The sequence below is a fragment of the Nannobrachium achirus genome, assembly GCF_963921795.1.
Source record: "Nannobrachium achirus genome assembly, chromosome: 9".
NCBI classification, from domain to species: Eukaryota; Metazoa; Chordata; class Actinopteri; order Myctophiformes; family Myctophidae; genus Nannobrachium; species Nannobrachium achirus.
In genome coordinates this window covers 62,567,864-62,584,604 of record NC_137818.1, presented here as the reverse complement: position 1 = coordinate 62,584,604, position 16,741 = coordinate 62,567,864, and the positions used below count along the sequence as shown (strand labels likewise).

The window sequence follows — 16,741 nt, the reverse complement described above, 5'->3', positions numbered from 1 at the left end:
ATTCCAGGTAAGAACAGTCACCAGGCGAACCTGCTAGAGAAAAATAGCAAACCTAACTAAACCAAACTGCTTAATTGCCTCTTGATTTGACGTACAGTTCCTTATTAGTGCGTTTATTCGACTCGGAAGACATTAAAACTAGGCTTGTCTGCGGTAGTAACAACAGTAGCAGCAGCACACTGGCTAGTATAGCTTCCTATTGACCTTAGCTAGGTGCTAACTGGCTAACTGCATCTTGGTGCTGATGCTGGGATGGAGCATCCCTGACTCTTTTTTTTTTTGTTATCAATAGTTTTTTTATTTTGTTCAAAACATGAATGAAACATGGATAACATAAGAAAAAATACACTAGATGAAATAACGAACATACAACACAAACGACAAGACAAGAAAAGAAAAGAAGGAAAACCAAACCCTTCCAGCATCCATAACTCTTGACTAGCCGCAAATTGCAACACTAGATTTTTTTATACTCGGATGAATCTAGGGTTGCAATACCTCCCATAGAGATCCAATGCATGAAAACAGTTTTTTGCTATCTGATTGTATTAAACGACTTCAAACTCACCAATATTGTGGCTCTATAGAAAGCTTGGAATTTACTCTTGCTGTCTGCAAAGTGTTTGTTTCTGAAAAATCCACCGTAGAATTGTTATGATTTTATTTTCTGTCAAGAAATCCGAGAAGACATGTTTTTTTTCTAAGTCTTGAACTTCGGAAGCGCTCGTCTATAACGCCATGTCCCGCTGCCTCCTGCATTAGGCTATGTGACATTTAGAACCAGCTGGTACACAGGACCGCTGAGTGACTTCCCACAAGCGCTTCCAAACTCCAGCACTTAGAAAAAATCACCCGAACTGAATTTCTTGACAGAAAATAAAATCATAACAATTCTACGGTGGATTTTTCAGAAACAAACACTTTGCAGACAGCAAGAGTAAATTCCAAGCTTTCTATAGAGCCACAATATTGGTGAGTTTGAAGTCGTTTAATACAATCAGATAGCAAAAAACTGTTTTCATGCATTGGATCTCTATGGGAGGTATTGCAAAACCCTAGATTCATCCGAGTTTAAAAAAATCTAGTGTTGCAATTTGCGGCTAACTCTTGACTATTAGGACAATGTTTCCACTAAAACATTTTTATGGGTCCCTTAATTTTTTGTTTCCTACATTTTGTTTTTAATTGTTATTATTTCAACAATTTTCTAAAAACATTCCCCCCCCCCAAAAAAACCCAAAATGTTAATCAATATGATTTTTCCAAACAATTCATTAATACATGAATGAAAGAATTTACATGAATTAGAAAACAAATGTTTAATATTGTCGCCGCGTTGAGAGATTGTAGATCAGCTATTTTCACTAGTTTGGGTCCTGGGCAAACATCTAATTTGGGTCTAATTGAGCTAAAAAGTTTGGGAACCCCTGGCCTAGGAAATGTTAGCTTCCGTATCCACAGAAATGACGCTGTTCAGATGATATTCACTGAAAGGAAATCATTACAAGGCATTGTCATATCACTGCTGAAACCCTTCCCTTAATCGTGTGTGTACATCCAGGGTTCCAGGTCATGAAATTCCTGGAAATATTTTGAAATTAGAAAAATATTTTTCCAGTACTGGAAAAGTTTTGGAATTTATCAAGGGTCCTGAAAGGTCCTGGAAAAAATATCTATGCATTGTCTTTGGATTATTGATTTTGTTAATACCTCTGAAATGACAAATTAAACATGGGCCAAATTGTCAAATATATAGAGGCAGAACCGCAGAAATTGTGAAAATAGCCGATCTACATGCTCACAACGCCTCGCAACGCGAGGCGTTGTGAGCATGTAGATCTGCTATTTTCACAATAGAACCGTGTTATACAAAATTCCTCAACTCTTAGTGCTCATCAGGGTAGTTCAAATATGATTATTTCGGGGATCACAGCCTGAAAAGGTTGAGAACCACTGGCATACACTACCTGTCTTTGGGCATTGCGCATAGGAGTAAGCGACCTGTTATTTGAGCTGAATTATTGTTATATAGTCCTGGAAATTGGGTTAAATATTCTGGAAAAGTTTTGGAAATGAATTGGTAAAAATGTGTGGGAACCCTGTATATATAACAAATGTGTACATCATTTCAGGAAGTGAACAGTCAGACATGTGGTGGTGGTCGTGGCCCTTCCTGCCTGCCTTGGTGCTCCTGTCAGAGCTCTCGGTGGTGAGGGTTCAGACGGCGCCCTGCCAGACCTGCCGAAAACTCACCGAGAACTTCATTAAGGTACTAGGGGCGTCACAAGGGGGGGGGAGTGGGACTGAGTTACTAGGGCCCAAGGTGGAGGGGCCTTCATTATTTTATACTTTAGCTATTGAAAAATAGCAGATATACAAGCTCACAGCGCGGCACCGAGTGCCGCGCTGCGAGCCTGTAGATCTGCTATTTTTGAAAAGGCGTGAAAATGTGTGCAAATCTTTGAATATATGTATTTTTAAGCGAACAATTATTGTAACTCAAATTTTGCTTCTGGGGGGTCCCTGGAACTAAATATTTTGAGATGGGGGGTCCGTAGCCAAATACATATCATTTTGGGGGTCCTTCACATGAAAAAGTTTGAGCACAGACATAGAAACATGGGTTTTTCAAAAAACCTTAGAAGGATTTGAAATTATTCAAAGACAAATTCTCACGATTTTTCAAAAATAGCAGATCTACAAGCTCGCAGCGCGGCACTCGGTGCCGCGCTGTGATCTTGTATATCTGATATTTTTCAATAGTTAAAGCACAAACTTATGCGTAATAATGTGTTCCCAGTCTAAATGGGTTAAACCCCCTCCCCCTATGAAGAACATTCACGGGGGGCCCGCAGTGAATCCTTGTACCCAGGGCCCAGGATTTAGTGCGACGCCCCTGCACGCCACTACAGTGCGACTTAGCTCTGGTCCCGACTCCGAGCGTCAGCGAGGTCTCACTGACGCTCTGACAGACGGCTGGCTCAAACACAGGACCAGTAATTTCTCTGCCATACGAGGGCTCAACTTCAGTCAAAATGATACAAAACTACTTCGCTACTCACCTAAACAATGGTAGTTTTGCGTTGTTGAAAGTCTATTCTCCGCATGGGAAACCTCTCAGCCCATCCACTCTGTAAAATACACTATTTTTTGTCATGAAATAAAATGCACCCACCTCGAGCCACCGCAGACACAACCCGGAAATAAGCGGCGGTCGAGTTCATGACAAAAATAATGTATTTTACAGAGTGGGTGGGGTGCTGAGAGGTTTCCCACCGCGGAGAATAGACTTGCAACAATGCAAAACGACCTTGTTTAGGTGAGAAGCAAAGTAGTTTACAGTAGTTTATTTTGACTGAAGTTGAGCTCTCGTAGGGCAGAGAAATTCTGGTCCTGTATGTGAGGCAGCCGCCTGTCAGAGCGTTAGTGAGATCTCGTTGACGCTCTGGACCAGAGCTAAGTGCGACCTACGCACTTACACTTGTGTGCTTGTGTTGTGTTGTTTTGTTTTACTCATATATATATATATATATATATATATATATATTTTACACTCTACAGGGCTTGGAGAGAACAGCCAATAAAAACTTTGGGGGCGGAAACACCGCATGGGAGGAGGAGAAGCTGGCCAAGTATGCCCGCAGGTAAGACTATTTTCTGCGTTGTTAGATTAGGGCTTAGTCCAGTCCAGTGGTTCCCAAACCTTTTAGCTTGAGTCGAGACCCAAAAGAGAACTTTGCTGTCTCCCCGGGAATCCGCAAAACCCCAAAATGGGCCCCAACCCACTGTTTGGTTTGGGAAACCCATTGAGGCCCAATTATCAGCTAACATTAAAACAGTATGTGTAAGTTGATGCACTGGACTGCTGACATTGAATGTGGTAGTGAACCTGTCTTTTCCATGGCATCAACCGGCTCAGCTTTTAAGCATCACAATTATGCCATATAAGGACAGAGCCATATAAGGACAGAGCGGGGAAGATATGCCACTTTTTTTGTGTGAATATTATGCCGTCATTTCTGATGGTTAGGGCAGTGTTTCTCAACCACTGTGCCTGGGGACCTTTGGTGTGCCCCTGAGAAGGGTCAAGTGTGCCCCTTGAAACTGCTTGAAAGCCAGTATTGTATTTATCATTTAAAAAAACAGCCGATCTACAAGCACACAACGCCTCGCGGTGCGAGGCGTTGTGTGCTTGTAGATCTGCTGTTTTCACTACTGTTGTGCGACGGCCTTGTATGATGAAGCAGGGCGTTACTTTGCGAAGAAACATACAAATTTGAAACTTGGGAGATACAAGGTTTTTTCCCGACAGTGACGATATTTACACCCCATGGATTCTTGGGACATGAAAAGTGTGCCCATGCAGAAAAAAGGTTGAGAAACACTGGCTTAAAGAGTTGAAGGGCAAAAACTAGACAGTGCTGTAGATGCGTAGATAGATAGGCAAAACTCTGAAAATGCTGCGTAACCATTTCAGCGTTGTCTTCTTTGAATTGCTAACTGTTATTTCTCTGTTTTAGTGAGACTCGTCTTCTGGAGATTGTGGAGTCTGTATGTGAGAAAACAGACTTTGAATGTAACCAACTGCTGGAGCAGATCGAGGATCAAGTGGAGACATGGTGGTTCCATAGGCAAGTATAAATACTCCCAATGTCATGTGGGCCTGTCACAATTGTTACCGATACATAATCGTCTAATCGCAATTATTTTGTCATAATCGTCAATCGTTTCCATGTTGAAAAAGGTTCATATTATTTTAACCATTTTCAAAAATAGTGGAAATAGCAGATCTACAAGCTCACAACATGTTGCATTGCGACGCCTTGTGAGCTTGTAGATCGGCTATTTCCACTTTCAATGTTCTGTTTTAAGTATAAAGTTGTCAAATATGTCAGTAATTTCTTTGTATATTTAGGTTATGTGTCATATCTGCCATGTGCAACTTCAAAGCCTAAAAGCCAAACAGAAATGTAATTGTTAACGACAAAAACACAATTAAATCGTTAATCGCAATTATTTGAGTGACAATTAATTGTCATGTCATAATCGTGACAGCCCTACTCATGTCAATGACGACACTAGTAGTATGTCATATCCATCCATCCATCATAGACAAAACCGTTTTACTGCCAGCAAGGGTCTTCAATGTTTTTCAGCCCAAGAACCCCCTACCTGAGAGAGAGATAAAGCAGGGACCCCCCACTACATATTGTATAAAACTGTGTTGCAGACTACACTTTTACATACGTAGATTAGCTTCATATACTTGTTACACTAGTAGTAACCCTGAGGACCCCCTGTTGAAGACCCCATATATTCTGTACTTTTACAGTATACTCATTTAAACTGCTGACATATGATGGTTGTGTGTGTGGTGCAGGCAGGAGGAAGCTCCGGACTTGGTTGAGTGGCTGTGCATACAGGAGCTGAGAGTCTGCTGTCCACCAGGGCGCTTTGGACCAGACTGCAAAGGTTTGGAATACATCGTTATAGTTTATTCTAGAGCAGGGGTCTTCAACTTCTTCAGGCCAAGGACCCCTTAGCTGAGAGAGAGCTAAAGCAGGGACCCCCACTACGTATTGTATAAAATTGTGTTGCAGAATAAACATTTCCATAGATTTCTGAAACAGCTTGGACTTGTTTGACAGCAATATCATCAGTGTAGGTTGTTGGTTTAATGTGTATTTTTAGACATTGAACGACTTACCGTCAATACTTAGTCTGCTTTTCTTTTCACTCTACACCAAACCTCTTTGCCATGAATAGCAGAGGCGTTGCGAGGCGTTGTGAGCTTGTAGATCGACTATTCTTTCTTGGCTAATGTTCCACACAGAACAGGGATACTAGGGTTCAAGTGTTTAGTGTAGAAAAAATAGAGTTCTTATCACTCAAAGATTTGGAGGACCCCCTGTAGTAACTCTGAGGACCCCTTAGGGGTCCCGGCCCCCCTGTTGAAGACAAGATCAAATCCACTGTGTTCAGGGGAGGGCATTTTTAATACAAAAAGCACTTAATATGCAAGATACAGTAGTTCACACAGGTGTAAGACAAAATATATCACAAAAAATATCACAATTTTATCTTTCACAGTCTGAACTGGTTCTCAAGCATGGATCCATTTTTTATTGAAGTTATACTGGGTAGTAGGCCTATATAGTTGCAACTGTCCAAGTGAGAAATGTCACTCTTCATCCCCAAACTGTTCTCATCAACGGTGTAAAGCTAATCCCACATTACTCATATTTTGTAACAAACCTTGTCTGTATAGCATCCCATGAACAGACAAGTGGTTGTGTCAGCATACAGTGAGTTTGAAAACAAAACATACAGCATTAACGCAGTTAGAAAAGCAAAGGCCTGTACAATTCATCTCAAGCAAGATGGCAGACACAAACATGGTAATACAATTATGTACCTTCTGCAAGCGTTTGTTCAAATAATAGCGTTATAATGTGTTCTTAAAGGAGCTATTAGTCAACTTTTTCTTGAAAAACGGACGCTAAAATAAAAATAATGTTTCGATAATATTGTATAAAAAAGATTAAGCTTCATATATGTGTTTCTATTAAAAAAATGACCACAGAAAGCGTAAAATAATGATGAAATAATCATTTTGGCCATTGTCAGGCTGACTTTGTTTCACATCCCTTATCAATCCATATAAAAGAATAGAAGAGGGATGTAAACAAAGTCAGCCTGACAATGGCTGCAGCTCTCAAGACTAGTTACAGCCTGATAGGCGTTGTCAACAAAGCCTTATCACGTGCATTTGTAATGTTGTTCTGGTTTTGATTCCAAGCCGTTGTTTTGAATGTTACAGAGTGTCCATCCGGCCCAGGCGGTGTCTGCGGAGGCCTGGGCCGCTGTGAAGGTTCAGGAACCCGCCTGGGAGATGGAGAGTGCGTCTGTGACCCTGGATACTCTGGTCCTCTCTGTCAGAGCTGTGCTGACGGCTACTACAGAGAGAAGGGCTCCAACCACAGCACAGGAGCCTGTGCAGGTATCCATTCGCCAACTCCTTCAGTTGTCCACATTAGTGGTGCAACAGTTAATGTAACTCATCAGTTTAACCCATTTAGGCCTAGAATTATTGAATGCTTTAACCAGTGAAAAATAGCAGATATACAAGCTCACAGCTGTGAGCTTGTAGATCTGCTATTTTTTGAAAAAGTCGTGAAAATGTGAGCAAATCTTTGAATATATGTATTTTTAAAGCAAACGTTTGTAACTCAAATTTTGCTTCTGGGGGGTCCCTGGAACTAGATATTTTGAGATGGGGGTCCATGGCCAAATAAATATCATTTTGGGGGTCCTTCACATGAAAAGGTTTGAGAACCACTGACATAGTAGTCTCTCAAGAACAGACTAACTGAGCTCCAGTTAAGTGAAAAGGACCTTTTCTTTGACGATGGCTTGCTGACCAGTTTGCTGACATAGAAACATTAGTTTTTCAAATAAACCTTAGAAGGATTCAAAAGACACTTATAGAATCGGGTCAAAATTCTAAATTTCAAGATTCTTCTAAAATAGCAGATCTACAAGCTCGCAGAGCTTGTATATCTGCTATTTTTCAATAGTTAAAGCATAAAATAATGATACACAATAATGTGTACCTGTTCTGAATGGGTTAATCTATTTTAAAATACATTTTAAAAAATAGCAAAAGGCTGGTCTACAGTACAAGTGATCGTGATACGTTGTGAGCTGATGGATCAGCCGTTTATGCATATTTTGCTTGACAATCGACACAGTATAAAATAAAGTATTAGAAAGGGCTTTCGTGGTTAATCCGACTATTTAGTTAATTTAGTTGATTATAGAATAATACATTATTTTAATTAAGATAATTGACAGTCACATCACTTCTCATTTGTAGCCTCGGGATCCAGGCATCTCAAAGAGAAAAGCCCGGGATAGCGCCCCTGTAACTGTGGCTCACAACATTTTAATTTTATATAAAATATATGTAGCCGTTCAGATATCTTATTTTACATCAGTATTCAGTAGCGAAGTGTGATGTCACTTCCGTGAAATGGCGTGAAATGTCGCCCTCTACGGGGTTCATGCTGGTATTGTCTTGCATTCAAATCGCCATAGGGGATTCTGCGAACGCCGCATACAAGGTCTGTGTTAAAAATATAAACACACCATGCTCTCGGATTGACCCAAATGGATATGAAGCATCGACTAAGGTGGAAATGTACAGATTTACCCAAAGAGTAACACAATAAACGCTAGAAACGAGTTACAACAGGCTATATCAGATATGAATGAATATCATAAACTATGCAGAACCCCCCCGCTGACAGAAACGCGCACATGGTGTGTTTATATTTTTAACACAGACCTTATATGCGGCGTTCGCAGAATCCCCTATGGCAATCTGAATACAAAACAATACCAGCATGAACCCCCCAGAGGGCGACATTACGCACAAATGACGACATGGCTTCGTTTCTCTATTGTTCATGTGAACTGGCTTGTTTAGGCTTATCCATTATAATTATAAAATCGCTATGATTTATCACTCGTTTTCCTCCGCGGACCAATTTACTCAAAGCGGACAGCAGCAGGAGTCATGTCCCCCTCCACGTCATTTCACCGTCAGACACCGGAGGAGCCGATGAGATCTGCCGGGGGCATAGAATGTCCGCGTTAGGTTAGACCAGTGTTTCTCAACCACTGTGCCTGGGGACCTTTGGTGTGCCCATGAGAAGGGTCAAGTGTGCCCCTTGAAACGGCTTGAAAGCCAGTATTGTATTTATCATTTTAAAAATGGTTTAAACTAGTGAAAACAGACGATCTACAAGCACACAACGCCTCGCACTCGTTTTTCACTACTGTTGTGCGACAGCCTTGTATGATGAAGCAGGGCTTTACTTTGCGAAGAAACGTACAAATTTGAAACTTGGAGATACAAGGTTTCTTCCCAACAGCCATATTATGTCGGTGTGCCCATGGATTCTTGGAACATGAAAAGTGTGTCCATGCAGGAAAAAGGTTGAGAAACACTGGGTTAGAATATCTCATTTGTAGCTCGCAGCTGGATTGACTCAAGTCAGGAACTGACTCTTGCCTTTCTCTCTTTTTCGATCCATGTGTAGCTTGCTACCACTCGTGCAAGAAATGCTCAGGTCCACAAGACTTCAAGTGTCTGGACTGCAAACCAGGCTGGATGCTCCATGATAACAAGTGTGTGGGTGAGTGCTGCCCGGAAGGTCACATGTTAAGACGCAGTTAATGATTTTGTGTTTGGTCGTGGCATTTTGTCGCTTAACTTTCCCTGCGTGCCTCATTTAGATATCGATGAGTGCGGCACGGAGCTGGCCCGCTGCCCCTCTAACACCTACTGTCACAACACCAATGGAGCATATGAGTGCAGAGGTAAGCTCCATTGTCCTCTAGCCACGTGAGTTACTGCTCTAGTGTCTTGTGTATTACACTGCCATATCTATTGCACACAAAACATGATTTATTAAGGAAGCAGAGGTTGCTTAAGGCAGGTATGGTTACTGCCAGAAAATGTGTACTATTAAACTGGAAGTATCCAACTTCTCCATGTTTCAAGAGATGTCTCGACGAGATGCTCTACATTTCTAAGTTGGAACAAATCCATCATGACCGACAGAATACAATACACAAGCTGAGTTCCAAAGAAATGTGGATGCCGTTCCTGGCATTGCTTGACAATAGTTGAGAATATGATCTGGATATCTGGCTGCTATGGTGCAACCGTGCATCTTTCACTAGTAGACTCTTTCTGATTGTCATCGATCCCTCCCATGTGTCCTTTTTTGTGTCTTTTGTACCTTTTTGTCTAGCTGTTGTTGGTTTTTTTTGTTCTCTATATATTGTCAAGCTTCTTTTTTTGGTGTCTTGCATTGTTGTCTTGCCAAGCAGAGGTTAACTGAAACAATAATGTGAAAATGTGTGATACATTAAAGGGTTGCACCTGTCAGACTGTAGTATTTTCACAAACATGTTCGTTAAACTGTTACCCCCCTGTGATATATATATATATATATAAGCCATACTATAGCTGCAAAATTACTAAATGTATGTTTTTCTTTCTTTTTTTGTTCTTCCTTTCGTTCTTAAAAAAAATAATTGTTCTGTTTGTACATTGTTTGTACATACAGTACCAGTCAAAAGTTTGGACACATCTTTTCATTCAAAGGAAACACAATCTGTGTGCAAACCTTTGACCTCTAGGATACATTCTTCCATCATAAAATCACAGGTTCATGAGTAGGGCTGTCACAATTATTACATAATCGTCTAACCGTGATTATTTGACATTATCGCAATTATTTTGTCATAATCGTCATAATCGTGAATGTCGAAAAATGTCAGAAATAGTGGAAATAGCAGATCTACAAGCTCACAACGCGTCGCATCGCGACGCGTTGTGAGCTTGTAGATCGGCTATTTCCACTACCAATGTTATTTTTTAAGTAGTAAGTTGTCAAATATGTCAGTAATGTATTTGTATATTTAGGTTATGTGTCATATCTACCATATGCAACTTCAAAGCCTAAAAGCCAAACAGAAAGGTAATTATCAACGATAAATACACAATTAAATCGTTAATCGCCAATTATTTGAGTGACAATTAATCGTCATGTAAAATGTCATATCGTGACAGCCCTATTCATGAGGGAGATGCTATGATATTGCTGTTTTATCCCCCTAGTGTGTCTAAATGCTAACCCCTCTGCTCTGCTTGCATGCAGGCTGTGATACAGCATGTGTGGGCTGTATGGGCAGTGGTCCGGCCCGCTGCAGGAAGTGTTCCCGTGGCTACCGGCTTAAAGGAGCCAAGTGTCTTGGTAATGGATTACCACTTATGTATTTATTACCTTTCTACGTACATTGCATTTTCTATCTCAGGGGGTCTTCAATGTTTTCAGGCCAAGGACCCCTTAGTTGAGAGAGAGAAATGAAGCAGGGACCCCCACAGTCTTATTATAGATTCCATATAGTTTCATCGTTTGACAGCACAATCATCAGTGTATTTTGGATTCATGTCCATTTGTGTTTTCAGATATTTAACCACTTGAACCGTCAATACTTAATAAACTTGAGCTTTCACTCTGTACTTAGTCTGCTCTTTTTCCCTCTACACCAAAGCTCTTTGCTAAAAATAGCCGATCTACTTGTAGATCGTCTATTTTTGGCTAAAGTTCTCCGAATATGGACACTAGGGTTCCAGTGGTGAATATAAAAAAGGAGAAAAAAAAAACTTTCTATCACTCAAATATTTAGAGGACCCCCTATAGTAACTCTGAGGACCCCCTAGGGGTCCCGGACCCCCTGTTGAAGACCCATGTTCTATCTAATTCTACTACTAAAATATCTCTTTCTTGTTTTGCCTGCACACAGACATAGATGAGTGTAATGAGCGTGCGATAGCATGCCCCGGGCTGAACGAGGCCTGCATCAACGAGGAGGGTTCCTTCCACTGTGACTGTGCCGACGGCTTCATCCGCAGAGACAGCATATGTGTGGAGAACAAGCCCGACGGTACGTTAGTCACACACTAGTCTCACGTAGCCAGACAACTATTGCACAATCTCCGAATGCTATATAGAGTCTGGAACTACACCTTCTGAACGGCGAGTATCGGAAGCTGCCATTTCCGTTCATGAAAACATATTTTAAAATGTCATTTCTGCTAAGCAGCAAGCTAAATATGCTTAGATGATTTTTATTTATATAATGATAAATGTGCGCGACGTGAGACGGAAACAGAGGTGAGGAGGAGGCTTCACTTCCGCTTTAACCGGTTACTCATCGTTCTTCTTGCGCTATTCCAGACTGTATGACGGGAGCATTTGCAAGTCGCAGAGTCAACAGTCTGGCCACGCGAGACTAGTCATACACAGACACACATGTCCAACATTAGAGTAAATGGTATGTGCTCTGTTAAAAACTCATTTACTGCCATTTTGAAACGGCTCCCATCAGGGCTCCCCGCCGCGTTATTGGAAAGGACACCCGGGCTCCAGGGAAACCCCGCCCACCGAAGCTTTTGATTGGCTGAAGCGGAGCTAGGGAGCGCTCAATTGTAGTCGCTTGGACAGGGCGTTTATCGTGGGCTTGCCCAGGCCTTACGGCCTGGGCATAAATATAACGATTGCATTCACCACGGCTTCGTAACTCGCGCGGCCACTCGCGCCTGCGGCGCTCGGGGGCGAAGAGCAGGACCAAGGTCCGCTGGCCTTCGCGCCGCTTGCAGTGTCGTGGACAATCGAGCGGCTCCGTCTGGAGCCCGGGTGTCATTTCCAATAACGCCTCCCCGCCAGAAGCCTCCATAGACTTCAATGTAATTTATAGTGCACGGATCATGCACGCCCATGCACAGATGATGCACCATGTTTGTGCAGTTTGTTCACAGCTTTCAAACAAAAAAATCCGATTGGAAATCCGTTCAGGCATTCTTGAGATAATAGCCATTATGTTTTACATGTTATGTAATCAAAAATGGCCGCCCTGCTTGAAAGATGGGGTTGTATGGGGGTTGAACATGCAAAATCGCGATTGAAATCATGCTTACTAGATTTGATGGGGTCCAAAAATAATTTTTCAAAAAAAGAATTTTCAATTTTTTTTTTTTTTCTTTTTTTTTACAAACTCGTCATACTAGTCATAGGCAGAGTGGACACACTTATATAACTCGTCAAACTAGTCATAGGCAGTAAATGAGTTAAAGAGAGAGAATACATTAAAAGAAACCTTTTCCTCTAGTCTGAAAACTCACCCCCTCAGACTAGGCTTGTTCAATATAATAACAATGTTAACGCCACGAGACGAAAATAAGTTGCATACGACATCTAATGAAATGCACTTGTTTTATCCCAGTGTGTTTTTGGTTGCCTGTGGCTGCATGCGCTTCAGCAGTAGCAGCCCCGCTACTGAATCTCCCTGCTTGTGTTGTTGATGCGAGCTGCGCGGTTTTGCATAAATTGTAATTTCCTGATTGTGTCATAACAGCGTACATAACTGTAGGCTACTCTGTAATTCTTGCCTTTCCAAAAGTAGCACAATACTTAATTTTAAGGGGTGTGCATCACTCCCCTTTTTGGGGCGATACGATACATATCGTCACTGTCGGGCAGAAACCTTGTATCTCCAAGTTTAAAATGTGTACATTTTTTCGCAAAGCAAAGCCCTGCTTCATCATACAAGGCCGGCGCACAAAAGTAGTGAAAACAGCAGATCTACAAGCACACAACGCCTCGCACCGCGAGGCGTTGTGTGCTTGTAGATCGTCTGTTTTCACTAGTTTAAATCATTCTTAAAATGATAAATACTAAACAAACGGTTTAGGACACACAAGGTTTCCACCCGACAACGACGATATATTAAATGAATACGTGAAAAAAAACGTGTTGTACACGCTAAAATCTCCTTCTCGATTGCAGTAAAGATAACTTTCTAGACTTTGCCGGTAAACTCTGCTTTCTTCATCCCCTCAGTTGATCTAAAGTTTATCCTAAAATCTCCTTCTCGTTGCAGTAAAGATGTTACTTGTAAATGAGTTTATTTCCTCCCCAAACCGCCGATAACTTTCCAGACTTTGTCGGTAAACTCTGCTCCCCTCAGTTGATCCAGACAAGGGCCTTTTCGACGACATCCCAGAAGACGAGGTCCTGGTGCTGCAGCAGATGTTCTTCGGGGTGGTGATCTGTGCACTCGCCACGCTCGCCGCCAAAGGCGACATGGTCTTCACTGCCATCTTCATCGGGGGCGTGGCTGCTATGGCGGGATACTGGCTGACGGAGAAAGGAGACGCCATATTGGATGGGTTCCTCAAGGGACGCTAAAAGAAAGAAAACGCTCTCAAATGATGATCCAAGGGTTCGAGGAGAAGAACTTGGAATGTCAGACCAAGAAGGGTAGAGAGAAGATTCCTGTGGGACAGGAACGTGTTTCTGCAATGCTAGCCTATCAGGGATTTATTTGCGGGTTTTGGGGGAAGTACTGAATAGTTGATATATTCATAGTTTTATGAATAGTATACGTAGAAAGATAAAGAACTTGGAAGGCAAGAAATCAGAATGTGAGAGTGAGGCTATCGGGGGTGTGGCACCAAATTCTGGGCCCTGGGCGCAAGGATTCACTGCGGGCCCCCCATGAATGTTCTTCATAGGGGGAGGAGGTTTAACCCATTTAGACTGGAAACGCATTATGTTGTGCTTTAACGATTGAAAGAATAATAGATCTACAAGCTCACAGCACTGCGAGCTTGTAGATCTGCTATTTTTGAAAAATCTTGAAAATGTGTGCAAGTCTTTGAGTTTGAATATGTTTGACCCGATTCTATAAATGGCTTCTAAATCCTTCTAAGGTTTAAAAGATATACATGTTTCCATGTCAGTGGTGCTCAAACCTTTTCATGTGAAGGACCCCCAAAATGACATGAATTTGGCCACGGACCCCCATCTCAAAATATTTAGTTCCGGGGACCCCCCAGAAGCAAAATTTGAGTTACAAATGTCCACTTAAAAATATATATATATTCAAAGATTTGCACACGTTTTCCCGAGTTTTCAAAAATAGCAGATCTGCAAGCTCGCAGCGCGGCACTCGGTGCCGCGCTGTGAGCTTGTAGGGCTGCTATTTTTCAATAGCTAAAGTAAAGGCCCCTCCACCTTGGGCCCTAGTAACTCAGTCCCACCCCCCACCCCCTTGTGACGCCCCTGGAGGCCATAAGGGAACTGAGCTGTTGGAGCCAGGAATCTTGGAAGAACTGACTGACACTGCTGCACTGATAACGGAGCTGTACTTGATTCCCTACCTCAGTGGTTCTCAACCTGTGGGTCGGGACCCCCAGGGGGGGTCACCAAATTATGTTGGGGGGGGGTCCCCAGATTATTAACTTGATGTGCAACGTTGTTTTCTCACTCAACCGTAAACAAACCAACTTAAAGTTTTAATTAGCGGGTATATCTGCACATTTCTAAAGTGACAATTTAAGGACTTTTTAATGCCTCTAAAATGTCAAATTAAACAAATATTAGAGACAGAAATTGTGAAAAAACACCTCACAACGCAAGGCGTTGTGATCTGCTATTTTCACAACAGAACCGTGTTCTACAAAATGTAATGCCTCAACGCTTAATGCTTGTCAAGGTGGGGGGGGGGGGGGGTCCCAGTTAAAATTAGATTATTTTGGGGGTCGCAGTCTGAAAAGGTTTAGAACCACTGCCCTACCTTAACGTCCTTGGAAACAGGCATAACCACTTAAACCCTAGCGTAGATATTGCCGAATATATAACATTCTGCAAAAAAATAGCTGATCTACAAGCTCATAACTTGCCATAATGGTATTCGTGATCAGCTATTTCTGGCGAATAGATTTGTTGTAGAGTGAAAAAAGGAGGTGGGCCAAGGATAGACCCCTGTGGGGGACACTTTGTCAACAAAGTATAATGGGGTTTAAAATGGTTTAAATGAATAAGACCTCAACTGATTGTTACCGAGTTATTATGCATCTGTGTGTTTTATCCAACCAAAATGTCGCCCAAGAAATGATGTCTTCTTTCTTCCACACGTCTGAGAATTTGTCACGTTCATGTTTCATTTGTTTATTTAAGTTATTTGTTTATTTATTTAATTTATTCTATAGCAGGGGTCTTCAACAGGGGGTCCGGGACCCCAGAGTTACTACAAGGGGTCCTCCAAATCTTCCAATCCTTTTTAGATTAACAACTTGAACCCTAGTGTCCATATTCCGAGAACTGTAGCCGAAAATAGCAGATCTACAAGCTAACAACGCCTCGCAGCGCGAGGCGTTGTGAGCTTGTACATCGGCTATTTTCGGCAAAGAGGTTTGGTGTAGAGGCAAACTAAGTACAGAGTGAAAGGTCAAGTTTATTAAGTATTGACGGTTCAAGTGGTTAAATATCTGAAAATACAAATTGACATGAACCCAAAATACAATCTATGAACAGGTTGAGGGGGTCCCTGCTTCATCTCTCTCTCAACTAAGGGGTCCTTGGCCTGAAAATGTTGAAGACCCCTGCTCTATAGGATAAGTAGGACCGAGCCAGGTCATTGAAACCGTAGGCTTGCTGCTACTGTGTGGATACGGAGCCCAAGATGAGGGAATTTAATCATTCCACCTCTTGCTCCTGACAAATCTATTGGAAACACTATTTATCCACTATACCAGGGGTCTTCAACAGGGGGTCCGGGACCCCTAGGGATTCCTCAGAGTTACTGCAGGGGGTCCTCCAAATCTTTGTGTGATAGAAAAAAGAAAGAAAAAAAATCCTTTTTTATATGTATGCACTTGAACTCTATAGTGTCCATATCCTGAGAACAAAAATAGCAGATCTACAAGCTCACAACGAGCTTGTAGATCGGCTATTTTCAAGAGGTTTGGTGTAGAGGAGAAAAAAGAAGTACAGAGTGAGAGGTCAAGTTTATTAAGTATTGACGGTTCAAGTGGTTAAATATCTGAAAACACAAATTGACATGAATCCAAAATACACTGATGATTGTGCTGTCAAACGATGACACAATGTGGAATCTGGGGGTCCCTGCTTCATCTCTCTCTCAGCTAAGGGGTCCTTGGCCTGAAAACGTTGAAGACCCCTGCACTATTACCTCTGTTCATTCTACGTATGTCCGTTATGATTTTCTATCATACTTTTGAGAGATGATTCCTTAGGTCTGAATGCATGAGAATAGGATTTGCAATGGCGGTGATGTACCACGTTTTTGTTTATTTCGT

General features: G+C 41.8%; 1 protein-coding gene across 1 annotated transcript; it reads left to right on the top strand.

Moving 5' to 3' along the window:
- Positions 1 to 2,149: 2,149 nt before the first annotated feature.
- Positions 2,150 to 13,826, top strand: creld1b (cysteine-rich with EGF-like domains 1b; the record flags this gene model as incomplete). The annotated part of the gene is made up of 10 exons (XM_080733300.1): positions 2,150 to 2,269; positions 3,562 to 3,644; positions 4,521 to 4,635; positions 5,385 to 5,472; positions 6,821 to 7,000; positions 9,105 to 9,200; positions 9,301 to 9,384; positions 10,734 to 10,829; positions 11,383 to 11,523; positions 13,606 to 13,826. 10 exons carry the CDS (start codon positions 2,150 to 2,152, stop codon positions 13,824 to 13,826), a joined length of 1,224 nt encoding a protein of 407 aa, XP_080589426.1.
- Positions 13,827 to 16,741: the final 2,915 nt, after the last annotated feature.